Source organism: Schistocerca cancellata, chromosome 2 (assembly GCF_023864275.1).
Source record: "Schistocerca cancellata isolate TAMUIC-IGC-003103 chromosome 2, iqSchCanc2.1, whole genome shotgun sequence".
Taxonomy (NCBI): Eukaryota; Metazoa; Arthropoda; class Insecta; order Orthoptera; family Acrididae; genus Schistocerca; species Schistocerca cancellata.
This window is the reverse complement of record NC_064627.1, coordinates 325,678,070-325,705,046: the sequence shown is the minus strand read 5'-3', so window position 1 is coordinate 325,705,046 and position 26,977 is coordinate 325,678,070. Positions and strand designations below refer to the sequence as shown.

The 26,977-nt window shown below is 37.7% G+C and overlaps 1 protein-coding gene across 1 annotated transcript in view; it reads right to left on the bottom strand.

Annotated features, from left to right (window-relative positions):
- Positions 1-10,396: 10,396 nt before the first annotated feature.
- LOC126161703 (uncharacterized) overlaps positions 10,397-26,977 on the bottom strand; it is a 28,690-nt gene continuing 12,109 nt past the window's right edge. Inside the window, exon 2 of the mRNA XM_049917728.1 lies at positions 10,397-10,521. Within this exon, the coding sequence (XP_049773685.1) occupies positions 10,407-10,521 (115 nt within the window). The 3' untranslated portion in view covers positions 10,397-10,406. The remainder of the gene's footprint in view (positions 10,522-26,977) is intronic.

Here is a 26,977-nt window from a genome sequence, read left to right as displayed (position 1 = left end):
TACGTGAAGCAAAGTACAGTACTTAAATATAACCATCCCAACACTCCCCATCACCTATCAACAACATCCACTCTGATTTGTCCAATATCGTGATGCACTTTGTGCACAACGTATAATTTAAAAGACTAGTAAAAATATGATGCACATAAGTCAATGGACCACGTGGTGACAAAACATTTGAAGTCAATGTAAATAAACTAAGTCAAGCCTGATTTTTCTGTAACAGATGCAAAAGCCCACGAGCAGGACGAAACAAATGGCAAAGTTCTATCTGCAAATGGTGTCACAATACCGCCAGACATCCATTCCACCACTAGGATGTCCTACCTGTGATGAGAAAGCAAGCAGTGATAGTGTCAGAATACAAGAGATAAATGGAACTCAAAATATAACTTTCACTTGGAAGACTGATGAAACTGTCATGTTTACTATTTTTTGTGCTCCATGGTATATAAAGTATCTTCTGCAGAGTATTCATTGTGAAGAAAAGAACACACATAAGACACTGATTGTTGCAGCCCTCAATGTTGAGTAATTTATGTGCAGTTGCCTTTCAAGATTAGTAATACTTTGTTAAATAAAGTTAGTATTAAAAATCACAACACTGTTTCACAGAGGCAAATGTCAAGTGATAAAATCTGGAGAAACAGGTAATCATACCCATTATTTTCTAAACCTCATAAGTGATTATGTTATGGACATGTGAGAGTAAATATTTTTAATGTCTTGCAGAAGTTCCTGTATGATATCCTAGTAATATCCCTCTACATCATTGTAACTACATGTAAATCTGTGCTTTATTCCTTTATTATCCCACACAGATTGCAAATTCAATTGCTTAGGTATTGCTGGCATGTCTAACACATTCAAAAACTGAATCATTACCACAATGTCACATGTGATGGTCATTTAGAGTCTGTACATCATTATAAACATCAGTTCCATACACTTCCCATGCATAAATGCTAATCATGTTAATTCGCAGCAACAAAATAATAATAAATAAATAAATATTTGTGTGGTACTTGCATGAAATGAAAGCTGCACCTAAGTGTTGTTAGCATTTGTCTATGAAATGTACTTCCTGGGTGGCATACTGCCAGAAACTTTTTATTCCCAACTTGGCTTTCTTTTGTTTACACTACCACTGTCAATATTATCCTAAATTTTTTTTGTCCTTTGGCCCCCCCAATGATCTACACTACCGACTTCAAAATTGTGGCAGCACATAATATTTAACATAATTCACTTGACACCGTAGTCTCACATTGTAATCACACTATCAGTCATTTTCCTTTAAGGACTTTCCTGCTTCACAAATTCTTAATTTGTTGTCCTCTTCAGAATATTTTGTTGGGCAGCATTTTGTAGATCACCAATCTCCTCTATAGTAGTCCATAAGAACTCCACAAGCAGTGAAATCCAAGGTGTTCTGCACATATGAGAGATCCAGAAGACCGCAGATGGTAGTGCCCAGGATGATGCCATGTTCCTTGACTTCCAGAAAACTTTTAATATGCTTTTACTTTATCTCATAGTGAACAAAATAACAGCTAATGGAATGTATGACAAGCTGTGTGACTAGACTGAAGACTTTACGACAGGACTCACTGCGAGATTCCCAGTGGGGAGAAATCATAACTGTGTAAATAGCTGTTGGCATACTTCAAGGAAGCACTCACAACATATATATGATTTGTGGAAGTCAGCTTCTTTAAAGGGGCTATTTGTAGACAATATTTTTATAGACAGTGAAGTGGCAATACCTGAAAATTTTAGTGAAATACAAGAAGGTCTCCAAGAATTGACATTCAATGTAGAAGTGGCCAGCTGACTCAACACAAAAGTAATGTAGCATGTATGAATATGAAAAAGTCCTATTATTGTTAAATACCACCATCAATGATCAAATTGTAATGACAAATTATAATACATTAGTTCAGTACTTTAACTAAAATAACTTTGTGATTCACATTGTGATTTATTGATTTCTATGTTAATAAATGAAACAGTTTACATTGTATGGATTTTGACATTAAAAACAGTGAGTAACTTCACAGGTTAAAACTAATTTCTTACACAATAAATGACAACAAATTCTCTTTTAATCTAATTTCATGTATTTTTAGTATTAGCTAATTATTCTTAGCTTTATAATTTTTTGTATGGGCTAATTATTATATATTATATAAAACTTTTATTTTGTAAATAATCTTTTAGTTTTCTTTTGAAGGAGCAGATAGTATCTATGTCCCTTGTGTGTTCTGGTAATTTATTATATGGGGTGCAGCAGCATTCATAGTGGGATATTAAAAACACACCATCAGGCAGTAACTGTAATTTATGTATTACCTCTTATGTCAATTAGTATGCCATTTACTAATGTGCAAGTCATTTTCATTACATGGATTACTTTTTGAATATGACTCCTGTCAAATGATGCCCCCTCTGCACAACACATTCATCTAGGCAGCATTGGAAGCTTTCCATAACTCAGCATAATGTATTCTCTGGGACATTACCGACAGCAGTTCTGATGCGATCCTTCAACTCAGGAATGGTGGCACAATGTGTTTGGAACACTTCTTGCTTCAGGTAGCTCCAAAGGAAAAAGTCTGCACATGAAAGGTCAGGTGAGTGAGGCGGCCAGGAAATGTCACCAAAACGGGAAATTACTCTACCAGGAAATGTCTGTCGCAAGAAATTCATGCAAATTCTGGCCACCATTCCTGAGTTGAAGGAACGCATTAGAACTGCTGTCAGCAATGTCCCAGGGAATACCTCATGCCGAGTTACGGAAAACTTCCAATGCCACCTAGATGAATGTGTTGTGCAGAGGGTCCATTATTTGACAGGAGTCATATCCAAAAAGTAATCCATGCAATGGACAATGGCTTACACATTAGTAAATGGCATACTAATTGACACAAGACGTAATAAATAAATTAGTTACTGCCTGATGGTGTGTTTTTAATATCCTACTATGAACACTGCTGCACCCTGTATAATTTGATGCCATTGTACAATAAACTTGGCTGAGTTTTAACTTTATTTTTTCAGCCTTGATGCAACTTATAGATGTTTCTAGTTTTGTAACTATGTACTAAACAATTTTTAACACAGTAGTCAATTTTTTAAATATTTGTAACATTTTGAAAACTAGATTCCACAACGGACAATTAAGATTTCCAGCACAATAAAAAGTTTGAGACAGTCTGAATATAGGTCAAGCTTATTCATTATGGATGTTTTAGGACTTTTGACCATTTATTCAATGTATGTACATAAAACTGCAACCAGTCACTTTTTTTGAAATAAGTTATTTATTATTCCATGAACAGGTTTTCTAACCTTTTCAGGCTCATCTTCAGATGTAACTTTCAGAAAACAATATGGGAATTACCCTGAAAAGCTTCAAAAATCAGTTCAAGGAATAATAAATAACTATTTCGATAAAAGTGACTGGTTGAAGCTTCATGTGTTCTCAAAGTCTGAATATAGCTTGAATATTTTTCGTATTCACTCCCCAAAAAGTTATGCCATAAGTAATAACAGAATGAATATAAACACAATATACTGATCTGATATGTAAATAATGCTCAATGGTGTAAGAATTCAAATGGACATGTGATGCTGTAGAAATTCTGTTACTAACAGGAAGTATCTTTACAACTCTTCCCACTTTCATCAACAGTCAACACGCATTCCAAAAATTTTTTTGCTTTCCACATATTGTATGAAGACATTATTTATTTTCAGGTTATTGTAATCTGTTTCTTTTTTATGTAAAATTTCAGAGTGCTTGTTTTTCTCCCTTACTTCTGGTTCAAAAAATATTATTTGCTCATTAATAACAATTCTAGACCTAGCACACTATACTGTTAATATACTTAGTGTCAGAAGTATATTTTTCAATATATTTAGAGCTACTGGATACATTTCAGTCACTGCACTCTGTTTTCTAGATCTGACTGGTACCACCTTTTCATCACCCCCTCCCCCCTATTCTCACGTCATCTAGTTTGTATAACAATATTTTGTGGTCGACAGTGTCGAATGCTTTAGTTAGATCACGGAATATACCTGTTGTACAATTACCTTCATCCAATGCTCGTGGGACATGTTTTGTAAGATAGACATTTGCCATTTCAGTGTCTTTACCTTATCAGTAACCAAACTGATCATTGGAAACAAAGCTGTATAAGTCTGTCTTTCACAACAGTTTCTATTATTTTTGCAATGCCTGAGACTAGTGAAGAGAGGCTGTAATTTAGCATATTTTAAGTAGCCAAGAAAGCAACTCTATTTGGATGATTGATTTATAATGTCCACTAATGGTGGTGCTAGGTTCTCTAAATAGTCCTTTATCAGACAAATTGGTATTTCGTACAAATCTGCTGAAATCTTATTTTTTAGTTTGCAAAGTGCCTTGCAAGACTTCCTCCTTTGTTGTGGGAAGTAGAAGCATTGAATGTGGTACACGTTTATTTAGCTTTTTGACATAAGCAGCTGTTTGAAATTTTTCCTGTGTAATTTTGTTTCTACATTGCTGAAGCAGAAAATTATATAGTTTGCCAAATCTTTAGGCGAGTGCCTTTCTCTTTGATTTTATGTGTGATTGATTCATCTTTCTGGTATCTGTTTCCTGCTTATCTTCTGTACTGATTTGCTTTCATTTTCAGCAGTATCGTTTAAGAATTATAAGATCTCTTTGCTGTAAGCAGCACTTCCGTGTGTGTTTGCTGTACTGTTTATAAAAGTGTGGTAAAGATGTATTAGAATGACTGTTGTAATGGAACTGAGGTACTTCAGTGTTTGGAATCATTTTGTGATACGTTTTGTCAACCATTTGCTTTTTTCTACTGTTGATAATAGACATAATATTACAGGAAAAGTCTCTTAAAATTACATTTTGAAATGTCATGAAATTTTTGAATTTTTCATTTGCATCTACCTCTGTGTCTATTACTTCCCATGTTTGATGTGCTACTTGTTCAAAACCAAAAAGGTATGAGTTTACAGACATATATTTTCTTTGTTTTTATTGCAGCCAATTTTGTATTTACTATTTGACTGAATGATCAGATAATTCTCAGTCTACTACACCAACTCTACAGTTTTCTATGTCCAAAACTATTAATATGTGATCAACAGCTGTCACTGACTGGTTTGTTATTCTTGTTGCACTGTTAACCACTGACAGTAAACTGAAACTTAAAAAGAGTCATGCTTAAGTTAGAGGTAGCATCAAGATTGAGTGTATTTATATTTACATCTCCAGATGTTAGGATGTTTCCCTATATGTCATATCAAGCACTTGATTTAGTATAAACATTAAATTGCCAATTTTCTACACTTACAATGGTCCCTTAGTTGTAGTGCCACCAAAAGAAAATGCTTCTTTTCACTGATTGCACTTAGATGACTTCAGACATTAAATGGATAATTCTGTTTCACTTAAATGCAACACACTTCACACTGCTTGGATGATCTACTGTGTGCACATGCTAAATTGTCAGACTTTAAAGAGTAAATTATTAATTTCTGATTCTTTGCACAAATATTCTGTGATATAAACAACAGAGCTCCAGCTCAACCACTAGCTGTTGCACTTTGTTAGATACTGAATATTTTGGTGAACAACTATCACTTTTTGTTATTACTACATTTAGCTTTTCCTCTTCTCTGTTTTGTTGTCACTGTGAAGAGTTTAAATGCACTGTATTAATGTATTTTATTTTTGGAAGACATTTGTGAATTGTCACTTCCCCCAATCACAAAGCTGGTCGCAGGTGATGCTAAAAAATAGTGAGAAAGAAAGAAGCGGCGACACTTTCTGGACAACTCACCCATCATTTTGCACGACAATGCACGGCCGCATACAGCGCAAGCTGTGGCTGCTCTGTTCAGTCAGTGGGACTGGGAAGTACTGTACCATCCACCATACCCCCCGGACTGAAGTCCTTATGACTTTGAGTTGATTCCAAAGATGAAGGGACCACTTTGTGGCATTTGCTTCATAATTGTTCCAGAGATTCGACAGGCAGTAGACCGCTTCTTTCGCACCATCAACAGAACAGGCTCTGCTAACGGTATACTATGCCTTTCGCATCGCTGGCAACAGGTTCTACACAACACTGGTGACTACTTTGAAGGACAGTAATAGGTGCAAACATGTAACTCTTTTGTATGGGTTATGAATAAATAGTTGCCACTAATTAAGTTCCAACTCTTGTATTTTGCTATAAGTCGTACCTAGTCTTTTTAAGTGCACATTCTCCCTTTCCAGACATTTCTCACTCATTGCAGTGTTTCCCAATATCATAGTTTATTTTGTTTGCGTAAGTACTGCTCACTGATCTTCTGTGCAAAATTCCACTGATTACCAGTCTTGAGCTTGTATGCACGCTTTTGCTTGAATGGTTTCATTATGATTTCTTGCTTCACAAAAATTTGTCTCAAGGCCATTACTGTTTTTTGAGATTGGACTGTTTTGCATTAAAGATATTTTTCAAATGTTTGATGACTTGCTCACATCAGATGCTCAGGCGAACAAAATGTCTACTGACTTGCTGAGATCAGATGCTAAGGCAAACATTGATACACAAGGGATGTTCAGTTAAGTAATGCCCCACATTTTTTAAAGCCATTAATATACACAGACAAATGTCGTTGTTGGTGCTTCATATTTGATGTTTGTTCTGTCCACTGGTGAAGTTATGAACCACTGTGGCAGATGGCAGAGCCATAGTACAGCATCAAAATGACATCTACATGCGACTCACATTACAAGCAGCAGGCTGTTACTGAATACTTGTGTGCAGAAAAAGAAACCATGGTAAACATCCAAAAATGTTTAGTGTACTGTGTATGGCAATGCTGCAGTTGATTGGAGTACAGTTGATCAAAGGGTAAAGAAAGTGACAGCCTCAGGAAATGCAAAAACAGAGCTCCATGATCAGCCACACACAGGACATCCTGTCACAGCCACTGCTCCGGACATGCTAAATCGTGCGGATGCCATTATTCATGCCGACTGGTGCATCACAACTCTACAATTGGCTCTACAGTTGTAAGTCAGCATTGGAAGAGCATCTGCAATCATTGAGACTCAGATATTCAAAGAAGTACTCACGATGGGTTCCACAAATGCTCACAGCAGACCACAAGATTCAAGGACCATTTCATCTGAAATGTTTGAGCATTTTGAGACAGACGGAGAGGCTTTTGTCACGAATCGTTATGGGGGACAAAAGCTGGGTGCACCACTTTGTGCCAGAAACAAAAAGGCAGTCCATGGAGTGGCATCATCCTCATTCACCACAAGAGAAGGAATTCAAGACATCCCCCTCTGCCGGAAAAGTCACAGTGACAGTCTTCTGTGATTGTGATGGCATCATTCTTGTGGATGTGATGCCAGGAGGGTCAAGCATCAATTCAGATGCATACAAGAAGACTGAATAAACTCAAGAACCATTTCTGACATATTCAATTGGACACGAATCCAGCAGAAATCCTACTCCAATATAATAACGCACACCCATACAGAAGTCTGAGAACCCGGGAACATATCGCCAAATTGGGTTGGACATCATTGCCTCATCCATCCTACAGTCCAGATCTGGCACCCTTGGACTTCTATCTCTTTGGGCTACTTAAGGATTCTCTACAGGGAACACACGTTGAAGATGACGAGTGTGTCAGTCATGCAGTGAAAACATGGCTACACCTACAGGACAAGAGCTTTTACCAGCCGGGAATGGGATATGGCCATAGAACGTGATGCACACTATGAAGAAAAATAGGACATGGACAAGACATGTTAATGTATATTGTCACCAAATTCTGACTCTTAACAATAAATATGTTCTGAGAAAATAAATGTGGGATATTACTTATTGAAAGACACCCTCATAGCTTGAAACTACTACATTTTTCAATACAGACTCACCAGTAACAAGAAAGTCATTTCCATCACCCAGTTCTATTAAATCATTTTCACATCTGGACAGTGTGTCTCACAAAAGACACCAGGGAGGAGTACACGGGTCATGTGGCACGTTTGCCACCTGATGCTGCAGTCAGTGTATCACTGGCCCTGGTCTCCTGACAGAAACACTATGCACGTGTCTCCTATACTGAGCAACTGAGTGTTCATGTGTTTGTGTTTTGTGTTTTCTGTCGAGTTTCCATTTGGTATGGTATACACAAAGAAAGAAGGAGTATTTCTTGTGTTGAACTATGCATAAACAGGATCATATGTCGAATGTTGGCTTGAATTCATACGGAAATTTCTCAGTGTGCATGTTCCAAATGCTTCAACGATGTGCAGATTAGTGAAGAAATCATGGGAAGCGCATGAGCAGCTGACTACCGACAGATAAGTGTCCGAGTGTCAGGCGCAGCTGCAGATGCAGTGACGGCAGCCATTGGCTGTGCCATGCGTCCCGTGGCCCCTCCTGGGTGTCTTTCATGAGATGCCCTGCATCTTCAGTAATGGGAGCCTGCCACCAGTCAACTACAGTTCTTTCTCGATCACCACATCCTTGCTGTTTTGCCTGTTTTGTGAGTACACGTAGAACCTTTGTCAAATGTGACTGACAGGACACCACCAACACTACTATTTGCCATTGCATTTTGTCACATATAAAAGCTATTTTATTCAAGATGTAGAATTATGCATCTGCAGAACTTTAAGACAGAAATAGTACCTGAAATTACTTACAAGAATGGCATATGCTACCCTGTGGCTCACTGGATGAAACTGAGCAAATATTCAAAAAGGAGATGGCTTACAAAACCTATGTTTCTTTTTAATGATTGCTGCTCAGTCTGTCATTTACCAGGTGGGATTAGTAGAGGCTACAGAGATTGTAAAGAGCTGTGTGTTTCCTCATGGTGTCATTTTGAGTCATGAGATGCTCATCCAATGCATAGGAATAATTGTGCATCGTAGAGCCAAGAAGAGTTGAGCAACATATTGCTTCCTCCCACACATATCTTACTAGATGACTGATAATATGCTGAAATTTGAGTTCACAAAGAGACAGAGTATAAATGTGGATAAACCTACTGAAATTCTAAGCAGGCTTCTTAATGTTTCCTTTTCTTCACTTACAGGTATTATAAATGAACTGATTATACCTTTGATGTGTAACAAAGAATTATAATGATGTTCAATGAGGTATAAGGATTGCAGCCGGATCACGTTGACTTCTTGCCACAATATTTCAGCTGACAATCATCCAGCCATCTTCAGATAAGTGTCTGCAAGTTCCCAGCGTCAGCTTTACAGCAAAAAATTGGCACGAAAATGCATGTGAGTTGGCAGCCATCACAGGAGTATCTTGTAACGAAATCCGCACTCTCAGGAAATACTGTTTTATCTGTGGCGTGCAGGTGCTTGCCTAAAGGTGAAAACTACATGTTTGCCCTCTATCTGAATGCACGCACACATCGCTAAAAACAGATATCAGATATCGCCAGATGTGTCATTATGAACAGACTGTCTTCTCTCAGAAGAAATTACAGAGATTACTGGGTCCCAAGCTTTGTCCAGTTGAAAACCGCCCTCAAGATTTATAAGACTTTGTGCTACGCATATCTCTACAGATTCTTTAATTACTGAATCCCAAAAAGTTTTTGCTGTGGCCAAGACTTTCATGGCAGAAAAATCCATAGCATGTTCTGTGGTAATACAATGCTTAGCTAAAGCCGACTTACTGGGCCACGAAAGGTGAGTGTGGCACTCATGTTCAACATACCTTTCATGTACTGTACATGTCATCTGATCGATGTAAGCATTGCCACACTGGCAAGGAATTTTGTAGATCCCGGCCTTCCACAGACCCAGATCGTCTTTTACCGAATCGAGAAGAGTACTAATCTTTGCTAGTGGCTGAAAGATTACTTTAACTTGATGTTTCCTTAGGATCCTGCCTACTTTAGATGAAAGGTTGCTGACACATGGAAGGAATGCCGTGGACTTGAACAGCTCCTTATCTTCTTGATGTTGTAGGTAGTTACATTTATTCCTTCTTAGTGCTGTTCCAATCTGATGTGGAGCGTAACCATTATCTCTGAACGCCGATTCTGGATGTTCCAGCTCCTGTGGCATGAAGTCAGCTTGATGCGGCTGCAATCCCAAAACCTCATCAAACATTCAGTACGCTAGGAAAACTTCAAGAATCACAATTATAATGATATCAACATGTTATTAATTGCATGTATCAAATGAAATTTTTAGCTGTTAAATGCAAAGGAAACTGGTATGACAACTGTCGTACACAAAGCCATCTAAGAATTTCGATACAGGTGACAAATAAATAGTAGAATTAGAATACAGTCATCTTTATTTACGTGCTTTGAACAATACAAAAAAGTACATGTAATCTTTACAGGACCATTCACATTTTATCATAGCTGCATACACCTTTTGGACAACAGATGTAAGTTCTGGTTTTATGCCTTCTTGATCTTAGGAAATAAAGTTCATGTGCATCAAAGTGAGGTTTTAATGGCCTGAAAGAAATAATTCACCATAATTTTAGTCAATACTTGTTAGTCTGTAAACATTATTACATAAGTCTGTAAACATTATTACATAACACTTATGGAAGATGTAACAACGAGAACATTTTTTTAATAAGGGACTTCAAAACATACCTTTGCAATTAAGCTACTTTCAATAGTATTACTGATATGAATATTGTGATCTAAAATACTCATCCTTGAAGAAAAATGATAAATTCAGCTCTTATAAGATACGTCATTTAGCTGCCAAGAAAAAATATTTATTTTACACATTTTTAAATGTATATTTCTAGCCAAAGTAACTTAAGAACAGCGGCATCACTGATAACTCAGGTTAGCAAGGAACTAATATCCAAGCAAAGTATCTTAACATTGGACAGCATTTGTCATATCGGTAAATGCCTGTGATAGAAATGAATGAAGGGAGCGGGAAAGATTAATTACAATCTGTCAACAGCAGGGTCTTTAGAGATAGAGGAAGAAGGAATCTTTGCATATAAACTTTCAATATCAAGGTCATTACAGATGGAATAAAATCTCATTTGGATAAGAGTACGGAAGAAAATTGGCCATAGCATTTTCGCAGAATCATTCTACCACACCCTTAAACAATTTAGTAAAAATTGAGTTGACATTTTGTGTGTTGTTATGCAGCCATTGTCTCACCTGAACTGAGAGAAAACTCAACACAGCAAAAAGATACTGGAATTCTTAAAATTTTAAATTTTCAGCACTGTTTTAAACAGAGAGAATAGTTTAAATTGCCTCTTACTCTTTGGATTAACTGATTTCTATTGTTACTGGTGGTAAAATGTCAGACAGTGACAACACCAGTGACAAATGTCAGGAAATAATGAAAAAAGAAAGACGGAGTACAGTTTCTGAAACATACAGCCATAAAATTAGTAAGAGAGGAAAATGAAGCGTACATAAATTGGAAATTATGTTACGGCTGCAGGTGAGTATTGCTTTAAAATCAAGGTTTAATAGTCATGATGAACACAATAATGTACAACATTAAATTCACTTGAATACTTAATTCTATTTCCAGTTGTCAGATGAGAAGCACAACTAAAATAATGGAAGGCTCCAAGACAGAATTATACACGAAATTCGTTGACTTCCAAACAGATAATGTCGGCCAACATTATTAAGCACCTTCACTTGTTCTCTGACTCTTGTGGACACCAAAATAAAAACCATGCTATGTGCTTGTGGCACAGGGAAGATTTCAGTTCATCACCCTTTCCTTTCCAGTAAGAGACCATTCTTACCATCCCCATGATGAAGATTTCAGCTATTCATATGGAAGTCTTAATGTCGTTAAAATTACGCTATTCATTGATGGAGCAGTAGAGCACATATTCGAAATGGCTGATCCATCTGTAATTCCAGCATGCCCTGTTAAGTCAGGCTTATCAAGATCCTGTCCCTATAAAGGTGTGTCCAGATGATACCTTTTTGGTCATGCACAGTTGCAGATGCGCGGGAATATAAGGGCATGCACAAAAATTTGTGGAAAGAATGCATTTATGCATGGGTGTTCTCGTGTCCACATGTTACCTCATTGCGCAAGCAGTCTGCTATGAATCCTCTTATCAGAGATACAAGAAAATACAAAGTGATGACAACATTTTGTCTGAAAATTTCGGTAGGTCAAACTAGATTTTAGATTTTCTGCTTCGGAAATTGCAGCAATAAAGTTGGCAATAAAGTACCTGGCAACTTATATTACTCGTCTGAATTATTTATTCTTCATTTCAAAACAGAGGATTTCAATTCTATAAAATTTTTAGCTGATAATGTAGAATAATTGTTGGGTTACTATTTGATTTGTTTTATACCTCTTTTCACTGTAGGAAATGCCTAAGCTTGCAATTATTAGCAGATTTTATTCCTATAGAATATTAAAATTTGTACATATTAGCATCTATAAGCACTGTTCTGATGTATGATTATGACTTGCTCAATATCCATGCAATTCTCTTGCATATTGGATCAATGGACCATGAATAACTAAACAAAAGTGATTGTTCCTGAAACTGAGAAATACTTAAGGGAGATTCTTAGTCTTATGTGAAGGTTAAGAAGGTTAATTTACTTTCAATGCATCATTTGTATTTAATCATAAGTATGATATGTAGATTAACATTCATTTCATTTGTCTTCATATCACGAACAGCAAATACAACCATTCCTCAATTTTTCATATACTTTTTAATCTGCAATGTGCCACAACTACAGGGACATAAAAATAAGAGGACTTGTGTATTTACCGTTGACTTGTATCATTAGCTCCTACATCATACATCTCTAATTTCTTACGGGTTTGTATCCTATCTTATTGGTCATATTATATACGTGAAATGATAATTAAATGGACACCCTAGTTGCAAACAGGCATTGATGTACTTCATTGGGGACATGTTGAAAATGTGTGCCCCGACCGGGACTCGAACCCGAGATCTCCTGCTTACATGGCAGGTGTTCTATCCATCTGAGCCACCGTGGGCACAGAGGATAGTGCGTCTGCAGGGACTTATCCCTTGCACGCACCCCGTGAGATCCACATCAACGCCTGTTTGCAGCTAGGGTGTCCATTTAATTATCATTTCATTTCTAGCAAAGCTGCATGGTCATCCATGGTAACTGTTCTTTCGGGAACAGACACTACCGTCATATATAGTTAAAATATGGCTTCCCGGCCATTGACCTTCTTGTGCGAACGCACACGCTATGCCCGAACTCGTACGGTACTTGGTAGATTAATCTGCCATGAGTAATGAGTATGATGGGCAAACATCTATTAGGCGCACATCGAATGTAGTGGTGTGGACGTGTTGGGCATGTGGATCTCACGGCATTTGAGATAAGACATCAAAAATTTACAAAAATCGGCTTTTCAAATATCTATTCATTTTGTAGCACTCATCTTTCTGAAGAGTCTGATACATAAAACACATATGTTCGGGGAAATGTAAGACAAGTTATTTGGTTTAAAGTGTGCCGAAGTGCAGTGCCACACCTTTTCACACAGCATTCTTCTACTGCATGTCACTGTATTTCGCTCTGTTGAACTCAAATATGTTTATGTTGTAATGGATGCTATCAAACTATATTCAGGACAGTGGAAATTATTATGTCCTGTGGTGCCTCTCCTACTCCCAGTCGGCCGGTTTGACATCCTGCCCCTCAAAAAACTTGCAATTACTACTGGGTGGGATTATTTGTAACCAGGAGAACAAGAACTCTGTAGAAAATTTGCACCCTTTATTGCCTATTAGCTAATAACTTGCTGTTTTGTCAACATAAAATTAAATATATGGTACATGAAACCAGTAAAGACAAAAGACAAGCAAGACAGTACACATTTCTTCAATCCTTAGGTCGTAGCATTTTTTTCTCTCTAATCTTGCTACAGCTTCACAAGGCGTGCTTTCCTTTGTTCGAAAGAATCTATTACCTCTTCAAAGTTCATCAAACGTTCTGTTACATGAAAAATCGAAATGTCATTGTCTACTACTGAAAAAGCTGTTAATACAAATAGTACCCAACAAAATAAGCCTTTCTAATATTGCAGCAATTGTAACACACACCAAATAAACAAAACTGTTTTGGCACGAAACATCATTTTTATTACACGACAGAACATATTCATGAAGTACCAATACCATATGTCTATTGGGCCTACTACAAGCAAAAAGCTTTTTGTTAGTAAACAGTTTCAGATTTCACTCATACACTCCAGTTTCTCAAGCATGAGATCAAAAAGTAGTAATATGAAATTTTTATATAAATTTGGAATTGTCATATTCTTCCATGATCTGTGTGATGTCCCCATTTCTGCTCCTTCCTTGGTCTAACAAACAATCTTATCATCACTAATTCTGTAATTATTCCTGCCATTGTCAAAACTTATTCGCCAGTTAACTTCACTAACCCCACCAGACTCACCGTTTTAGTTATCCCGCAATTATTCTCCAGTTAGGCATTATTGCATGTTCGTACAACACATTTTCCGTGCTACTCTCAGAATAGAACTTAAGCAGCTTCTAGCCAGGGACTGTACAACCATCCCTTAATAGTGTAAATTTCATTTTCTTGGATACACCGAGAAGATAATACGCAATCTTTCTTACCTGTTATTCCTGTTAGTCATTTGTATCCACTCTGGTAGTCTGAATCTGTGGATTTCACTAGTAATTATAACAATGCTGACCATTCGCAAATCCAGTCAATCACATAGATAAACAGAGATTGGCATTCGTCCGTTCGTCTTTATTCCACTCAGCTTGTATAGCCCCATCCCCTGTTGTCTGCAGGAAAGTTTATTTCTAGATGCAACGAGGATTTTCCTGGCAGAAACATCAAGTACACTATGCACGCATTCAAAAATCAACTTAGATTCATTCAAAAATCAGTTGAGAATATGTTCAAAAAGCAACAGGGATGCGCTTAAAATCATGTGAATAATCGATAGACCAAATTGCACTGGATACAATAAGGACTTTGTGAAACAAGGTTTCTTTTCTCAAGAATATGAATTTCCCCCCCCCCCCCACCCCTTTTTTCTGGACCTGCATTGCATGTGTGAATCTGCAGCTTGGGCGCACCAGTAAAATTTTTCCAGGTAGCATCTGGCCGCTTGCTGCTACTGCTTACACAACCAACGGCGACATTTCTGTAGCCAGAAGTGGGAGAAGGTACTACTCATATGCTACTCAACTGCGTATGCACGTGAGCCCACTTGTAACTGATCAAACGACTCTAATGTAAACAGTTGTGACGTTATGCTCATTGGAGCATTGCATAGTCTTGATACAGTAATATCCTTTGTTAGAGTATCAGTTCTTACCAGTCAACATCACAAAAATTTAACTGAGAAGTAAAACAATGAAAAATTCCCAGAATTCTAAAACATTTAATTACTGCCTATAATGCTAGAAATAGATGAATTATTATTATTATTGTGATAATAAATGGTGGATTATTACACAATTTGTCTAGAGGTATTTCGTGATAATTGACTGAATTATTAACATTTATAGTTTTGCTATTTAAAAGAAGCCAGTAAATATCATTTTAGCTCTGATAAACAATGTGAATATAATGATAATTCATGTGTCGAAGTTTCAGTATTCCATTTATTATTTCTATCACAACATTCAAATGAAGAGGCAATATGTAAGTTGCCTGTGGGACTTGATCTAGAATTAAATAGCCACATAGATCCTCACACTATCCTAACCTCAATTAAGTTCCCTATTAAGTCTTTAACATAACAATTGGAACAATGCAAGATAAAGTTCTGAGAAAGTACAGTGTTACACACAACAAGCATGACCTGCAACATCAACAGCAGAACATCACTGCTGAATAGCACCAACTGCTGGTTTTCAAAAGCATCCTTCGCCTAACATCTGAGAATGAAGTATCCAGGGTTGTTATTCTATCCTCGCAATGCTGCATTTTGCATCGGGGAATTACTAGGATGAAAATTCTTGTTAGTAAATATTTTTACTGGCCCAAAATGAATGAATACATTACACATCTTGTGCAGTACTGTCAGGCATAAAGAAGGCATCAACCAGTACCTCCATGGACTCTCTCCTAATGGTTGTAGGCCAGTGGTTTCCGAACTTTCTTAGACCGTTACCCCTAAATGCTATCAGACATTAGCTAGTAACCCCCCCCCCCTTTCTCTGCTATCTGTTGCCCCTCCCCCACATTATCACCAACTTCAACACCTAACTAAAAGGGGGGCTGCTAGAATGAATGACGAAGAATTTGTGGTACATAGCAAGTCCTGCTCGCAACTCCTCAGATAAGAAAGAGTGAGGGTAGACACTTGTTACAAACATTAGTCATAATAATTATGTGTAAAGCACTATAGTAGCCCACATATAGTTACTGCTGTGCATTGTTTTAATTTAATTCGTTTATCTCTTCCGTAGCGAGTAATGAAACAATTTCTGGACTATTGCAATGACTACTATAACTTGGAGAAGACATTTTCTTCAGATATTTAACATTTGTTATTCATATGTCTCACTTTTATCTTCAACGACGTACGGGACAAAGTACAACGTGTGTAGTGGGCGAACTGTGAGAAACCTGTAACCTCCACCGCATTAATGCTACTAATTGAGGAAACGTAATTATTGATAACTCATATATTTGTCTTACAAAATTGTGATAATAGTAATGATCTATTCAAAATAATTTAGCTTCTGGATTGAAACAGTGTTGAATCATTCACTTTTTATTCCTCAGAAAATTTCATTTTAGCCCTCAGGGACTATTTACCTCCAGGCTGGAAACCACTGTTGTAGGCCAAAGAAAGTGGGAACATCTCTGTACTGATTTCACTAGAACCTTTCTGGAAGCCATGTTCCTCACTGCAGTAGTCACACATTCATTTTCTATATGTCTTCAAGCAGCAGCAAACAACAGTGGTCGCAATCACCATGGCTTTGTCATAGGTCTTCATCATTGACAGTGCATCACCTTTGTGACAGCCATCTTTAAGCGCTTCTGCATCTACATGAATGAAGCACCTATCTATGCCCACATTTCTTCCACATCCATTGGCAAGGTGGAGATTTGTGGGTACCGTACTTTTAAAGCTCAAATCCTTAATAATTATGAGTACCCATTTCTGAAAGCGCTTCAATTAGTATTTATAGCAAATTTTACATAGGAACAACCTTCAATAGGTGCAATCTCCCTGAGCTGCTTCATGGCCTCTCTTACTGGACACTCCTTGAACTGTTCCTCCCACCAATAGATTGGGAGGAGGACTACAATATATTATTCCAAATTGGCATTCCACAGTTGGTGTTCACATTTGTGGCCACATCATGTTGGATCTAGGGATCCATCAGGGGTTGATGTAGCCATCTGTTGATTATGGTTTAACATCCCAGGGGCAACCACAATGACAACAAAGTCAGGTGTGATTATGCCATTCAGACATATTGTCAACAGCTCTCTCCACGATTACAATGCCCACCATCACCTGTGAGTCCCCAAGACATCTAGCAACTACTCTTTGAGACTAGTCCCCCATTTGGATCTCTATGAGAGGACTGCCAAGGACTAACCAATGACGGGACAACATTCTATGAGTCGGAGCATGTAAAGCTAAAAAGTCTGAAATGGGAAATGCAAAGGTTAAATCAAGATATAGTGGGGGGAGGGGGGGGGGGAGATAAAATAAGGACATCTGCTCAGATGAATATAGAGTGATGTCAACAGCAGCAGAAAATGGTATAGTGGGAGTAAATTTATTATGAATAGGAGAGTAGAGCTGAAATGGAAATGACCATATGGCATCATAGGCAGGGAGGCCCCGTCTGGGGAAGTTTGGCCACCAAGTGCAAGTCTTATTTCAGTCATTACCACATTGGGCGACTTGCGATGATGAGGACAGCACAGCACCCAGTCCCCAAGCGGAGAAAATCTCCAACCCAGCTGGTAATCGAACCTGGACCTGCTTGCATGGGAGGTGAGCATATTACAACCCAGTTAAGCAGGCGGACAAGTAGAGCAGAGAGTTAGCTACTGTGAACAGTCCATTGACAGGATGGTTCTCATTAGATCTGATAGCAAATCAACACTGACAATGATAGTTAAAGTATACATCCTGATATCGCAATCAGAAGATGAGGATATACATAAAGTACAGTATATTATCCCCCCATGAACCATGGACCTTGCCGTTGGTGGGGCGGCTTGCGTGCCTCAGCGATACAGATAGTCGTACCGTAGGTGCAACCACAACGGAGGGGTATCTGTTGAGAGGCCAGACAAACGTGTGGTTCCTGAAGAGGGGCAGCAGCCTTTTCAGTAGTTGCAAGGGCAACAGTCTGGATGATTGACTGATCTGGCCTTGTAACAATAACCAAAACGGCCTTGCTGTGCTGGTACTGTGAACGGCTGAAAGCAAGGGGAAACTACGGCCGTAATTTTTCCCGAGGGCATGCAGCTTTACTGTATGATTAAATGATGATGGCGTCCTCTTGGGTAAAATATTCCGGAGGTAAAATAGTCCCCCATTCGGATCTCTGGGTGGGGACTACTCAAGAGGATGTCGTTATCAGGAGAAAGAAAACTGGCGTTCTATGGATCGGAGCGTGGAATGTCAGATCACTTAATCGGGCAGGTAGGTTAGAAAGCTTAAAAAGGGAAATGGATAGGTTAAAGTTAGATATAGTGGGAATTAGTGAAGTTCGGTGGCAGGAGGAACTAGACTTCTGGTCAGGTGACTACAAGGTTATAAACACAAAATCAAATAGGGGTAATGCAGGAGTAGGTTTAATAATGAATAGGGAAATAGGAATGCGGGTAAGCTACTACGAACAGCATAGTGAACGCATTATTGTGGCCAAGATAGATACAAAGCCCACGCCTACAACAGTAGTACAAGTTTATATGCCGTCTAGCTCTGCAGATGACGAAGAAATTGAAGAAATGTAGGATGAAATAAAAGAAATTATTCAGATAGTGAAGGGAGATGAAAATTTAATAGTCATGGGTGACTGGAATTCGTCAGTAGGAAAAGGGAGAGAAGGAAACGTAGTAGGTGAATATGGATTGGGGCTAAGAAATGAAAGAGGAAGCCGCCTGGTAGAATTTTGCCCAGAGCACAACTTGGTTTAAGAATCATGAAAGAAGGTTGTATACATGGAAGAACCCTGGAGATACTAAAAGGTATCAGATAGATTATATAATGGTTAGACAGAGATTTAGGAACCAGGTTTTAAATTGTAAGACATTTCCAGGTGCAGATGTGGACTCTGACCACAATCTATTGGTTATGACCTGCAGATTAAAACTGAAGAAACTGCAAAAAGGTGGGAATTTAAAGAGATGGGACCTGGAAAAACTAAAAGAACCAGAGGTTGTACAGAGGGGAGAGCATAAGGGAACAATTGACAGGAATGGGGGAAAGAAATACAGTAGAAGAAGAATGGGTAGCTTTGAGGGATGAAGTAGTGAAGGCAGCAGAGGATCAAGTAGGTAAAAAGACGAGGGCTAGTAGAAATCCTTGGGTAACAGAAGAAATATTGAATTTAATTGATGAAAGAAGAAAATATAAAAATGCAGTAAATGAAGCAGGCAAAAAGGAATACAAACGTCTCAAAAATGAGATCGGTAGGAAGTGCAAAATGGCTAAGCAGGGATGGCTAGAGGACAAATGTAAGGATGTAGAAGCTTATCTCACTAGGGGTAAGATAGATACTGCCTACAGGAAAATTAAAGAAACCTTTGGAGATAAGAGAACCACTTGTATGAACATCAAGAGCTGAGATGGAAACCCAGTTCTAAGCAAAGAAGGGAAAGCAGAAAGGCAGAAGGAGTATATAGAGGGTCTATACAAGGGCGATGTACTTGAGGACAATATTATGGAAATGGAAGAGGATGTAGATGAAGATGAAATGGGAGATACGATACTGCGTGAAGAGTTTGACAGAGCACTGAAAGACCTGAGTCGAAACAAGGCCCCCGGAGTAGACAACATTCCATTGGAACTACTGACAACCTTGGGAGAGCCAGTCCTGACAAAACTCTACCATCTGGTGAGCAAGATGTATGAAACAGGCGAAATACCCTCAGACTTCAAGAAGAATATAATAATTCCAATCCCAAAGAAAGCAGGTGCTGACAGATGTGAAAATTACCGAACTATCAATTTAATAAGCCACGGCTGCAAAATACTAACAAGAATTCTTTACAGACGAATGGAAAAACTAGTAGAAGCCGTCCTCGGGGAAGGTCAGTTTGGATTCCGCAAAAATGTTGGAACACGTGCGGCAATACTGACCCTACGACTTATCTTAGAAAATAGATTAAGGAAAGGCAAACCTACGTTTCTAGCATTTGTAGACTTAGAGAAAGCTTTCGACAATGTTGACTGGAATATTCTCTTTCAAATTCTAATGATGTCAGGGGTAAAATACAGGGAGCGAAAGGCTATTTACAATTTGTACAGAAACCAGATGGCATTTATAAGAGTTGAGGGGCATGAAAGGGAAGCAGTGGTTGGGAACGGAGTGGACAGGGTATGTTATTCAATCTGTATATTGAGCAAGCATTGAAGGAAACAAAAGAAAATTCAGAGTAGGTGTTAAAATCCATCGAGAAGAAATAAAAACTTGGAGGTTCGCCGACGACATTGTAATTCTGTCAGAGACAGCAAAGGACTTGGAAGAGCAGTTGAACGGAATGGACAGTGTCTTGAAAGAAGGATATAATATGAACATCAACAAAAGCAAAACGAGGATAATGGAATGTAGTCGGATTAAGTCGGGTGATGCTGAGGGAATTAGATTAGGAAATGAGACACTTAAAGTAGTAAGAAGTTTTGCTATGTGGGGAGTAAAATAACTGATGATGGTCGAAGTAGAGAGGATATAAAATGTAGACTGGCAATGGCAAGGAAAGCGTTTCTGAAGAAGAGAAATTTGTTAACATCGAGTATAGATTTAAGTGAAACAGGGACGATAAATAGTTTGGACAAGAAGAGAATAGAAGCTTTCGAAATGTGGTGCTACAGAAGAATGCTGAAGATTAGATGGGTAGATCACATAACTAATGAGGAAGTATTGAAGAGGATTGGGGAGAAGAGAAGTTTGTGGCACAACCTGACCAGAAGAAGGGATCGGTTGGTAGGACATGTTGTGAGGCATCAAGGGATCACCAGTTTAGTATTGGAGGGCAGCGTGGAGGGTAAAAATCGTAGAGGGAGACCAAGAAATGAATACACTAAGCAGATTCAGAAGGATGTAGGTTGCAGTAGGTACTGGGAGATGAAGAAGCTTGCACAGGATAGAGTAGCATAGAGAGCTGCATCAAACCAGTCTCAGGACTGAAGACCACAACAACAACAATATTAGGATATTGTACAGATATATGAGGATACTGTACAGATAATTCAGTATGTAAAGGGAGATAAAAATCTAATAATAATGGCTGTAGGAATGAGAAAGACGAAAGACTAAATGAGTTCTGCAATAAATTTCGGGTGGTAGTTCAAGAATCACAAGAGGAGGAGGTATACTTGGAAAAGACCCTGAGACATGGGAAGATTCCATGTGGAATACATCCTAGTCAGACAGATATTTCAAAATCAGATATTGGATTTTAACGTGTACCCAGGAACAAAAACAGACTATGATCACAATTTGCTAATGATGAAGAGTAGACTGAAGTTTAAGAGAATCATCCACAAAAATCATTGTGGAAGTACTGAGGCATGATAAGAGGCATTTGAAGTTTGCTAATTATGTGGATACTGAGACAAAGGAATACCAGAGCAGGCAGTTCAATTGCAGAGGAATGGCTGTGTTAGATGATACTGGTGCTTGCCATGTAGTGTTTTCTTTTTCCAATTTACTTTCTTCATATCTGTTGATGTTACGTTATCTAAAGGGTTGTAGAAGTGGTTATGAAATTGCAATGGTGTAGCCGATGTATTTATATGAGTGATTGCTTTGCGTATTTTGCTGGTTTCTGCTCGTTCTATAAAGAATTTTCTTAAATTGTCTACCTGTCCATAATATAGGTTTTTTATGTCGATAAATCCCCTTCCCCTTCCTTTCTGCTTAATGTGAATCTTTCTGTTGCTGAATGTATGTGATGTATTCTATATTTGTGGCATTGTGATCGTGTAAGTGTATTGAGTGCTTCTAGGTCTGTGTTACTACATTTCACTACTCCAAATGAGTAGGTCAATATTGGTATAGCATAAGTATTTATAGCTTTTGTCTTGTTTCTTGCTGTCAATTCTGTTTTCAGTATTTTTGTTAGTCTTTGTCTATATTTTTCTTTTAGTTCTTCTTTAATATTTGTATTATCTATTCCTATTTTTTGTCTGTATCCTTGATATTTATAGGCATCTGTTTTTTCCATCACTTCTATGTAGTCTCTGTGGTTATCCAATATGTAATCTTCTTGTTTAGTGTGTTTTCCCTTGACTATGCTATTTTTCTTACATTTGTCTGTTCCAAAAGCCATATTTATATCATTGCTGAATACTTCTGTTATCTTTAGTAATTGGTTGAGTTGTTGATTGGTTACTGCCAGTAGTTTTAGATCATCCATGAATAGCAACTGTGTGATTTTGTGTGGGTATGTTCCAGTAATATTGTATCCATAACTTGTATTATTTAGCATGTTGGATAGTGGGTTCAGAGCAAGGCAGAATCAGAAAGGACTTAAATGAGTCTCCTTGGTATATTCCATGCTTAATCTGTATTGTCTGTGATGTGATATTATTTGAATTTGTTCTGATATTAAGTGTAGTTTTCCAATTTTTCATTACTATGTTCAGGAACTGTATCAATTTAGGATCTACTTTGTATATTTCCAATATTTGTAGTAACCATGAGTGGGGTGCACTACCAAAAGTTTTTTGGTAATCAATGTATGCGTAGCGTAGCGATCTTTGTTTAGATTTAGCTTGATATGTCACCTCTGCATCTATTATCAGTTGCTCTTTACATCCTCATGCTCCTTTGCAGCAGCCTTTTTGTTCTTCATTTATAATTTTGTTCTGTGTTGTATGTGTCATTAATTTCTGTGTAATGACTGAAGTTAATATTTTGTATATTGTTGGTAGGCATGTTATGGGGCGATATTTAGCTGGGTTTGCTGTGTCTGCTTGATCTTTAGGTTTCAGATAAGTTATTCTTTGTGTAAGTGTATCAGGGAATGTGTATGGGTCTGCAATGTAACTGTTAAATAATTTAGTTAGATGTGAATGTGTTGAAGTGAACTTCTTTAGCCAGAAATTTGCTATTTTATATTTTCCAGGGGCTTTCCAATTGTGAGTAGAATTAATTGCTCGGGTGACTTCATGTTGCAAAATTATTACTTCAGGCATTTGTAGTATTATCTTGTATGTGTCTGTTTCTGCTTGTATCCACCATACATGTCTGTTATGTTGTACCGGGTTTGACCATATTAGATTAGATTAGATTAGATTAGATTTACTTTCATTCCAATTGATCCGTAGTGAGGAGGTCCTCCAGGATGTGGAACATGTCAGAAAAACAACAATACATGACAAATATTTACAACTAAAACAAATAAGCTAATGTACCATTCCACAGGTCCCAAGTGGAATGATCGTCATTTTTTAATGAACACTAAAAGTCATTTTACAAATACTAATGCACTGAATTTAAAATAAAAAAGTTTTTTATTTATTTATAAGGTAATAAACATGTAATACAACTACTGTAATACTTATTTACAATGAACACATTACTGCACTGAAATGGTGCAGAAGTTAGATTATACTTACACACAACCACACACACACACACACACACACACACACACACACACACACAAATTTTCAGTGAACACATTACTGCACTGAAATTGTGCAGAAGTTATGTTGTACTTATATACAAATCAGTTGGTTTTACTAAGAAATTCATCAATGGAGTAAAGGAGTTGGCCACCAATAAATCCTTTAGGCTTCTCTTAAACTGAATTTCATTGGTTGTTAAGCTTTTTATGGCTGCTGGCAAGTTATTGAAAATGTGTGCTCCTGAATAATACACACCTTTTTGTACAAGACTAAGTGACTTTAAATCCTTGTGAAGATTATTCTTATTTCTAGTATTGATTCCATGAATTGAGCTGTTGGTTTGAAAAAGTGATATATTTTTAATGACAAATTTCATTAAGGAATAAATATATTGGGAAGCTGTAGTTAGTATCCCTAGTTCCTTAAACAGGCTTCTGCAGGATGTTCTTGAGTTCACACCACATATAATTCTTACTGCACGTTTTTGTGCCCGGAAAACTTTAGCTTGGCTTGATGAATTACCCCAAAAAATAATCCCATATGACATTATGGAATGAAAGTAAGCATAGTATGCCAGCTTTTTCATTTTTATATCCCCTATGTCTGACAAAATTCGCATTGCAAACAGAGATTTGTTAAGACGCTTCAGCAGTTCTGTGGTGTGCTCCTCCCAGTTGAATTTATTATCAAGCTGTAATCCCAAGAATTTAACACTGTCCACTTCTTCTATCTTCTTGTCATCGTATGTTAGGCATATACTCTTGGGACACCCCTTACAAGTTCTGAACTGCATGTAGTGTGTTTTTTCAAAGTTTAGTGACAAAGAATTGGCTAGGAACCAGTGATTAATGTCCACAAATATTTTATTGGCTGATCTTTCTAAGACTACACTTGATTTGCTATTTATTGAAATGTTTGTATCATCGGCAAACAAAACAAACTTGGCATCTGGTAATGTTACTGATGAAAGGTCATTGATATTCACAAGGAAAAGTAAGGGCCCCAAAATGGAACCTTGTGGGACCCCACATGTAATTAGTTCCCAGTTGGATGATGCCTGATAGCTTGATACATGTCTCTTTCCTAATAACACCCTTTGTTTCCTGTTGCTCCAGAAGTGTTCCATGTCTGTTATGTTTGGTGGATTGTCTATTTTAATGTGTGTGTTATCTATTATCTGGTAAAATTTCTTTTGGTTTGTGTTGAATGTTTGGTTTTGTTTCTATTTTCACTTTTTTTGTATCTTCTAAGTCGTTTGGCCAATGCTTGTAATTTCTGCTTCTTTTCATCTAATTGCTCTATCGCTTCTTGTTGTGATATTTTACCTAACCTTTTTTTTGTTTTTTGTCTGATATTTCATTTCTTATAAATTGTGTTAGCTGTCCGATGTCTTTTCTCAGTTTTTCTATTCTGATCTGTAGCCCATGTTGCCATGCTGGTTTTGTGGGTTTCTTCTGTGTTATTATTATTATTGCTATTATTATTAGTGTCAGTAGTCAGGAGCAAAATATTGACAGCCTGATGTCTTTAAATTTCTCCCAGTAGAGAAGTCAAACAATCAGGTGATTTAAAGACAGTAAGTACAGCACACATTTTAATTTAATTGATTTTTAAATGAGGGTGTGTGGAATGGATGAAGCAAGCATCACTAAAAAGAGGAGTAGGGGAGAGGATGTGTGTTTTGTACGATGTGGGTAGTCAGATTTAAAAACATTTTTAGAAGCACACAATACCAATTGTGTCACTGACACATTAGTTCGTTGCAGCTCTCCATGCTACTCTATCATGTGCAAGCTTCTTCATCTCCCAGTACCTACTGAAACCTACATCCTTCTGTATCTGATTAGTGCATTCATCTCTTGGTCTCCCTCTATGATTTTTACCCTCCACACTGCCCTCCAATACTAAATTGGTGATCCCTTGATGCCTCAGAACATGACCTACCAACCGATCCCTTCCTCTAGTCAAGTTGTGCCACAAACTTCTCTCCTCCCCAATCCTATTCAGTACCTCCTCATTAGTTATGTGATCTACCCATCTAATCTTCAGCATTCTTCTGTAGCAACACATTTCAAAAGCTTCTATTATCTTCTTGTCAAAACTAGTTATCGTCCATGTTTCACTTCCATACAAGGCTACACTCGATACAAATACTTTCAGAAACGACTTCCTGACACTTAAATCTATACTCGATGTTAACAAATTTCTCTTCTTCAGAAACGCTTTCCTTGCCATTGCCAGTCTACATTTCGTATCTCCTCTACTTCGACCATCATCAGTTATTTTGCTCCCCAAATAGCAAAACTCCTTTACTACTTTAAGTATCTCATTTCTTAATCTAATTACCTCAGCATCACCCGACTTAATTCGACTACATTCCATTATCCTCATTCTGCTTTTGTTGATGTTAATCTTATATCCTCCTTTCAAGACACTATCCATTCTGTTCAACTGCTTTTCCAAGTCCTTTGCTGTCTATGACAGAATTACAATGTCATTGGCGAACCTCAAAGTTTTTATTTCTTCTCCAAGGCTTTTAATACCTACTCCAAATTTTTCTTTTCAGGGTGTCTACGTGGACAAGAAAAAAAAATCTCGGATTTTTCCCGGATTTCCCGGTTAAAAACACAATTTCTCCCCGATGAAATTACGTATAAAGCGGGTGAAAATACATGCGTGTTAAGCAACAGTATACTTTCCCTGGGAGCTGTAAAACCTATCAATCCTTTGAATCGTAAAGGTCTTATACCGGCGGAGGACGTCCCAGCACTTTACGAAACGAAATCCAGGAAAAACAATGCGTTTGGAAAGTCGTTTGATGCGAGACAATATGCACAGAGTTTATTTTCGTATTGTGAAAGTATATACACAAATTCCACAAATTACAGCACGGTAGCTTCCGAAACTCTAAAATAGAGATTGCGTTGAGCGATGCACTTTTGTCAGCCAGTCATAGCTCATGTCACGTGATCTCGCTAGCGAATGATGGCAGTTATTCAGAGCACGAGGCCTACGAGAAAGACAGGCCGCGGCGCGTACGTTACGAAGGTAGGCCGAGCTCGCTCAACTGAGCAAAGTGCGTTTCTACAGCGGTTAACTCGTAAGTAGATGTGTATGTACGAA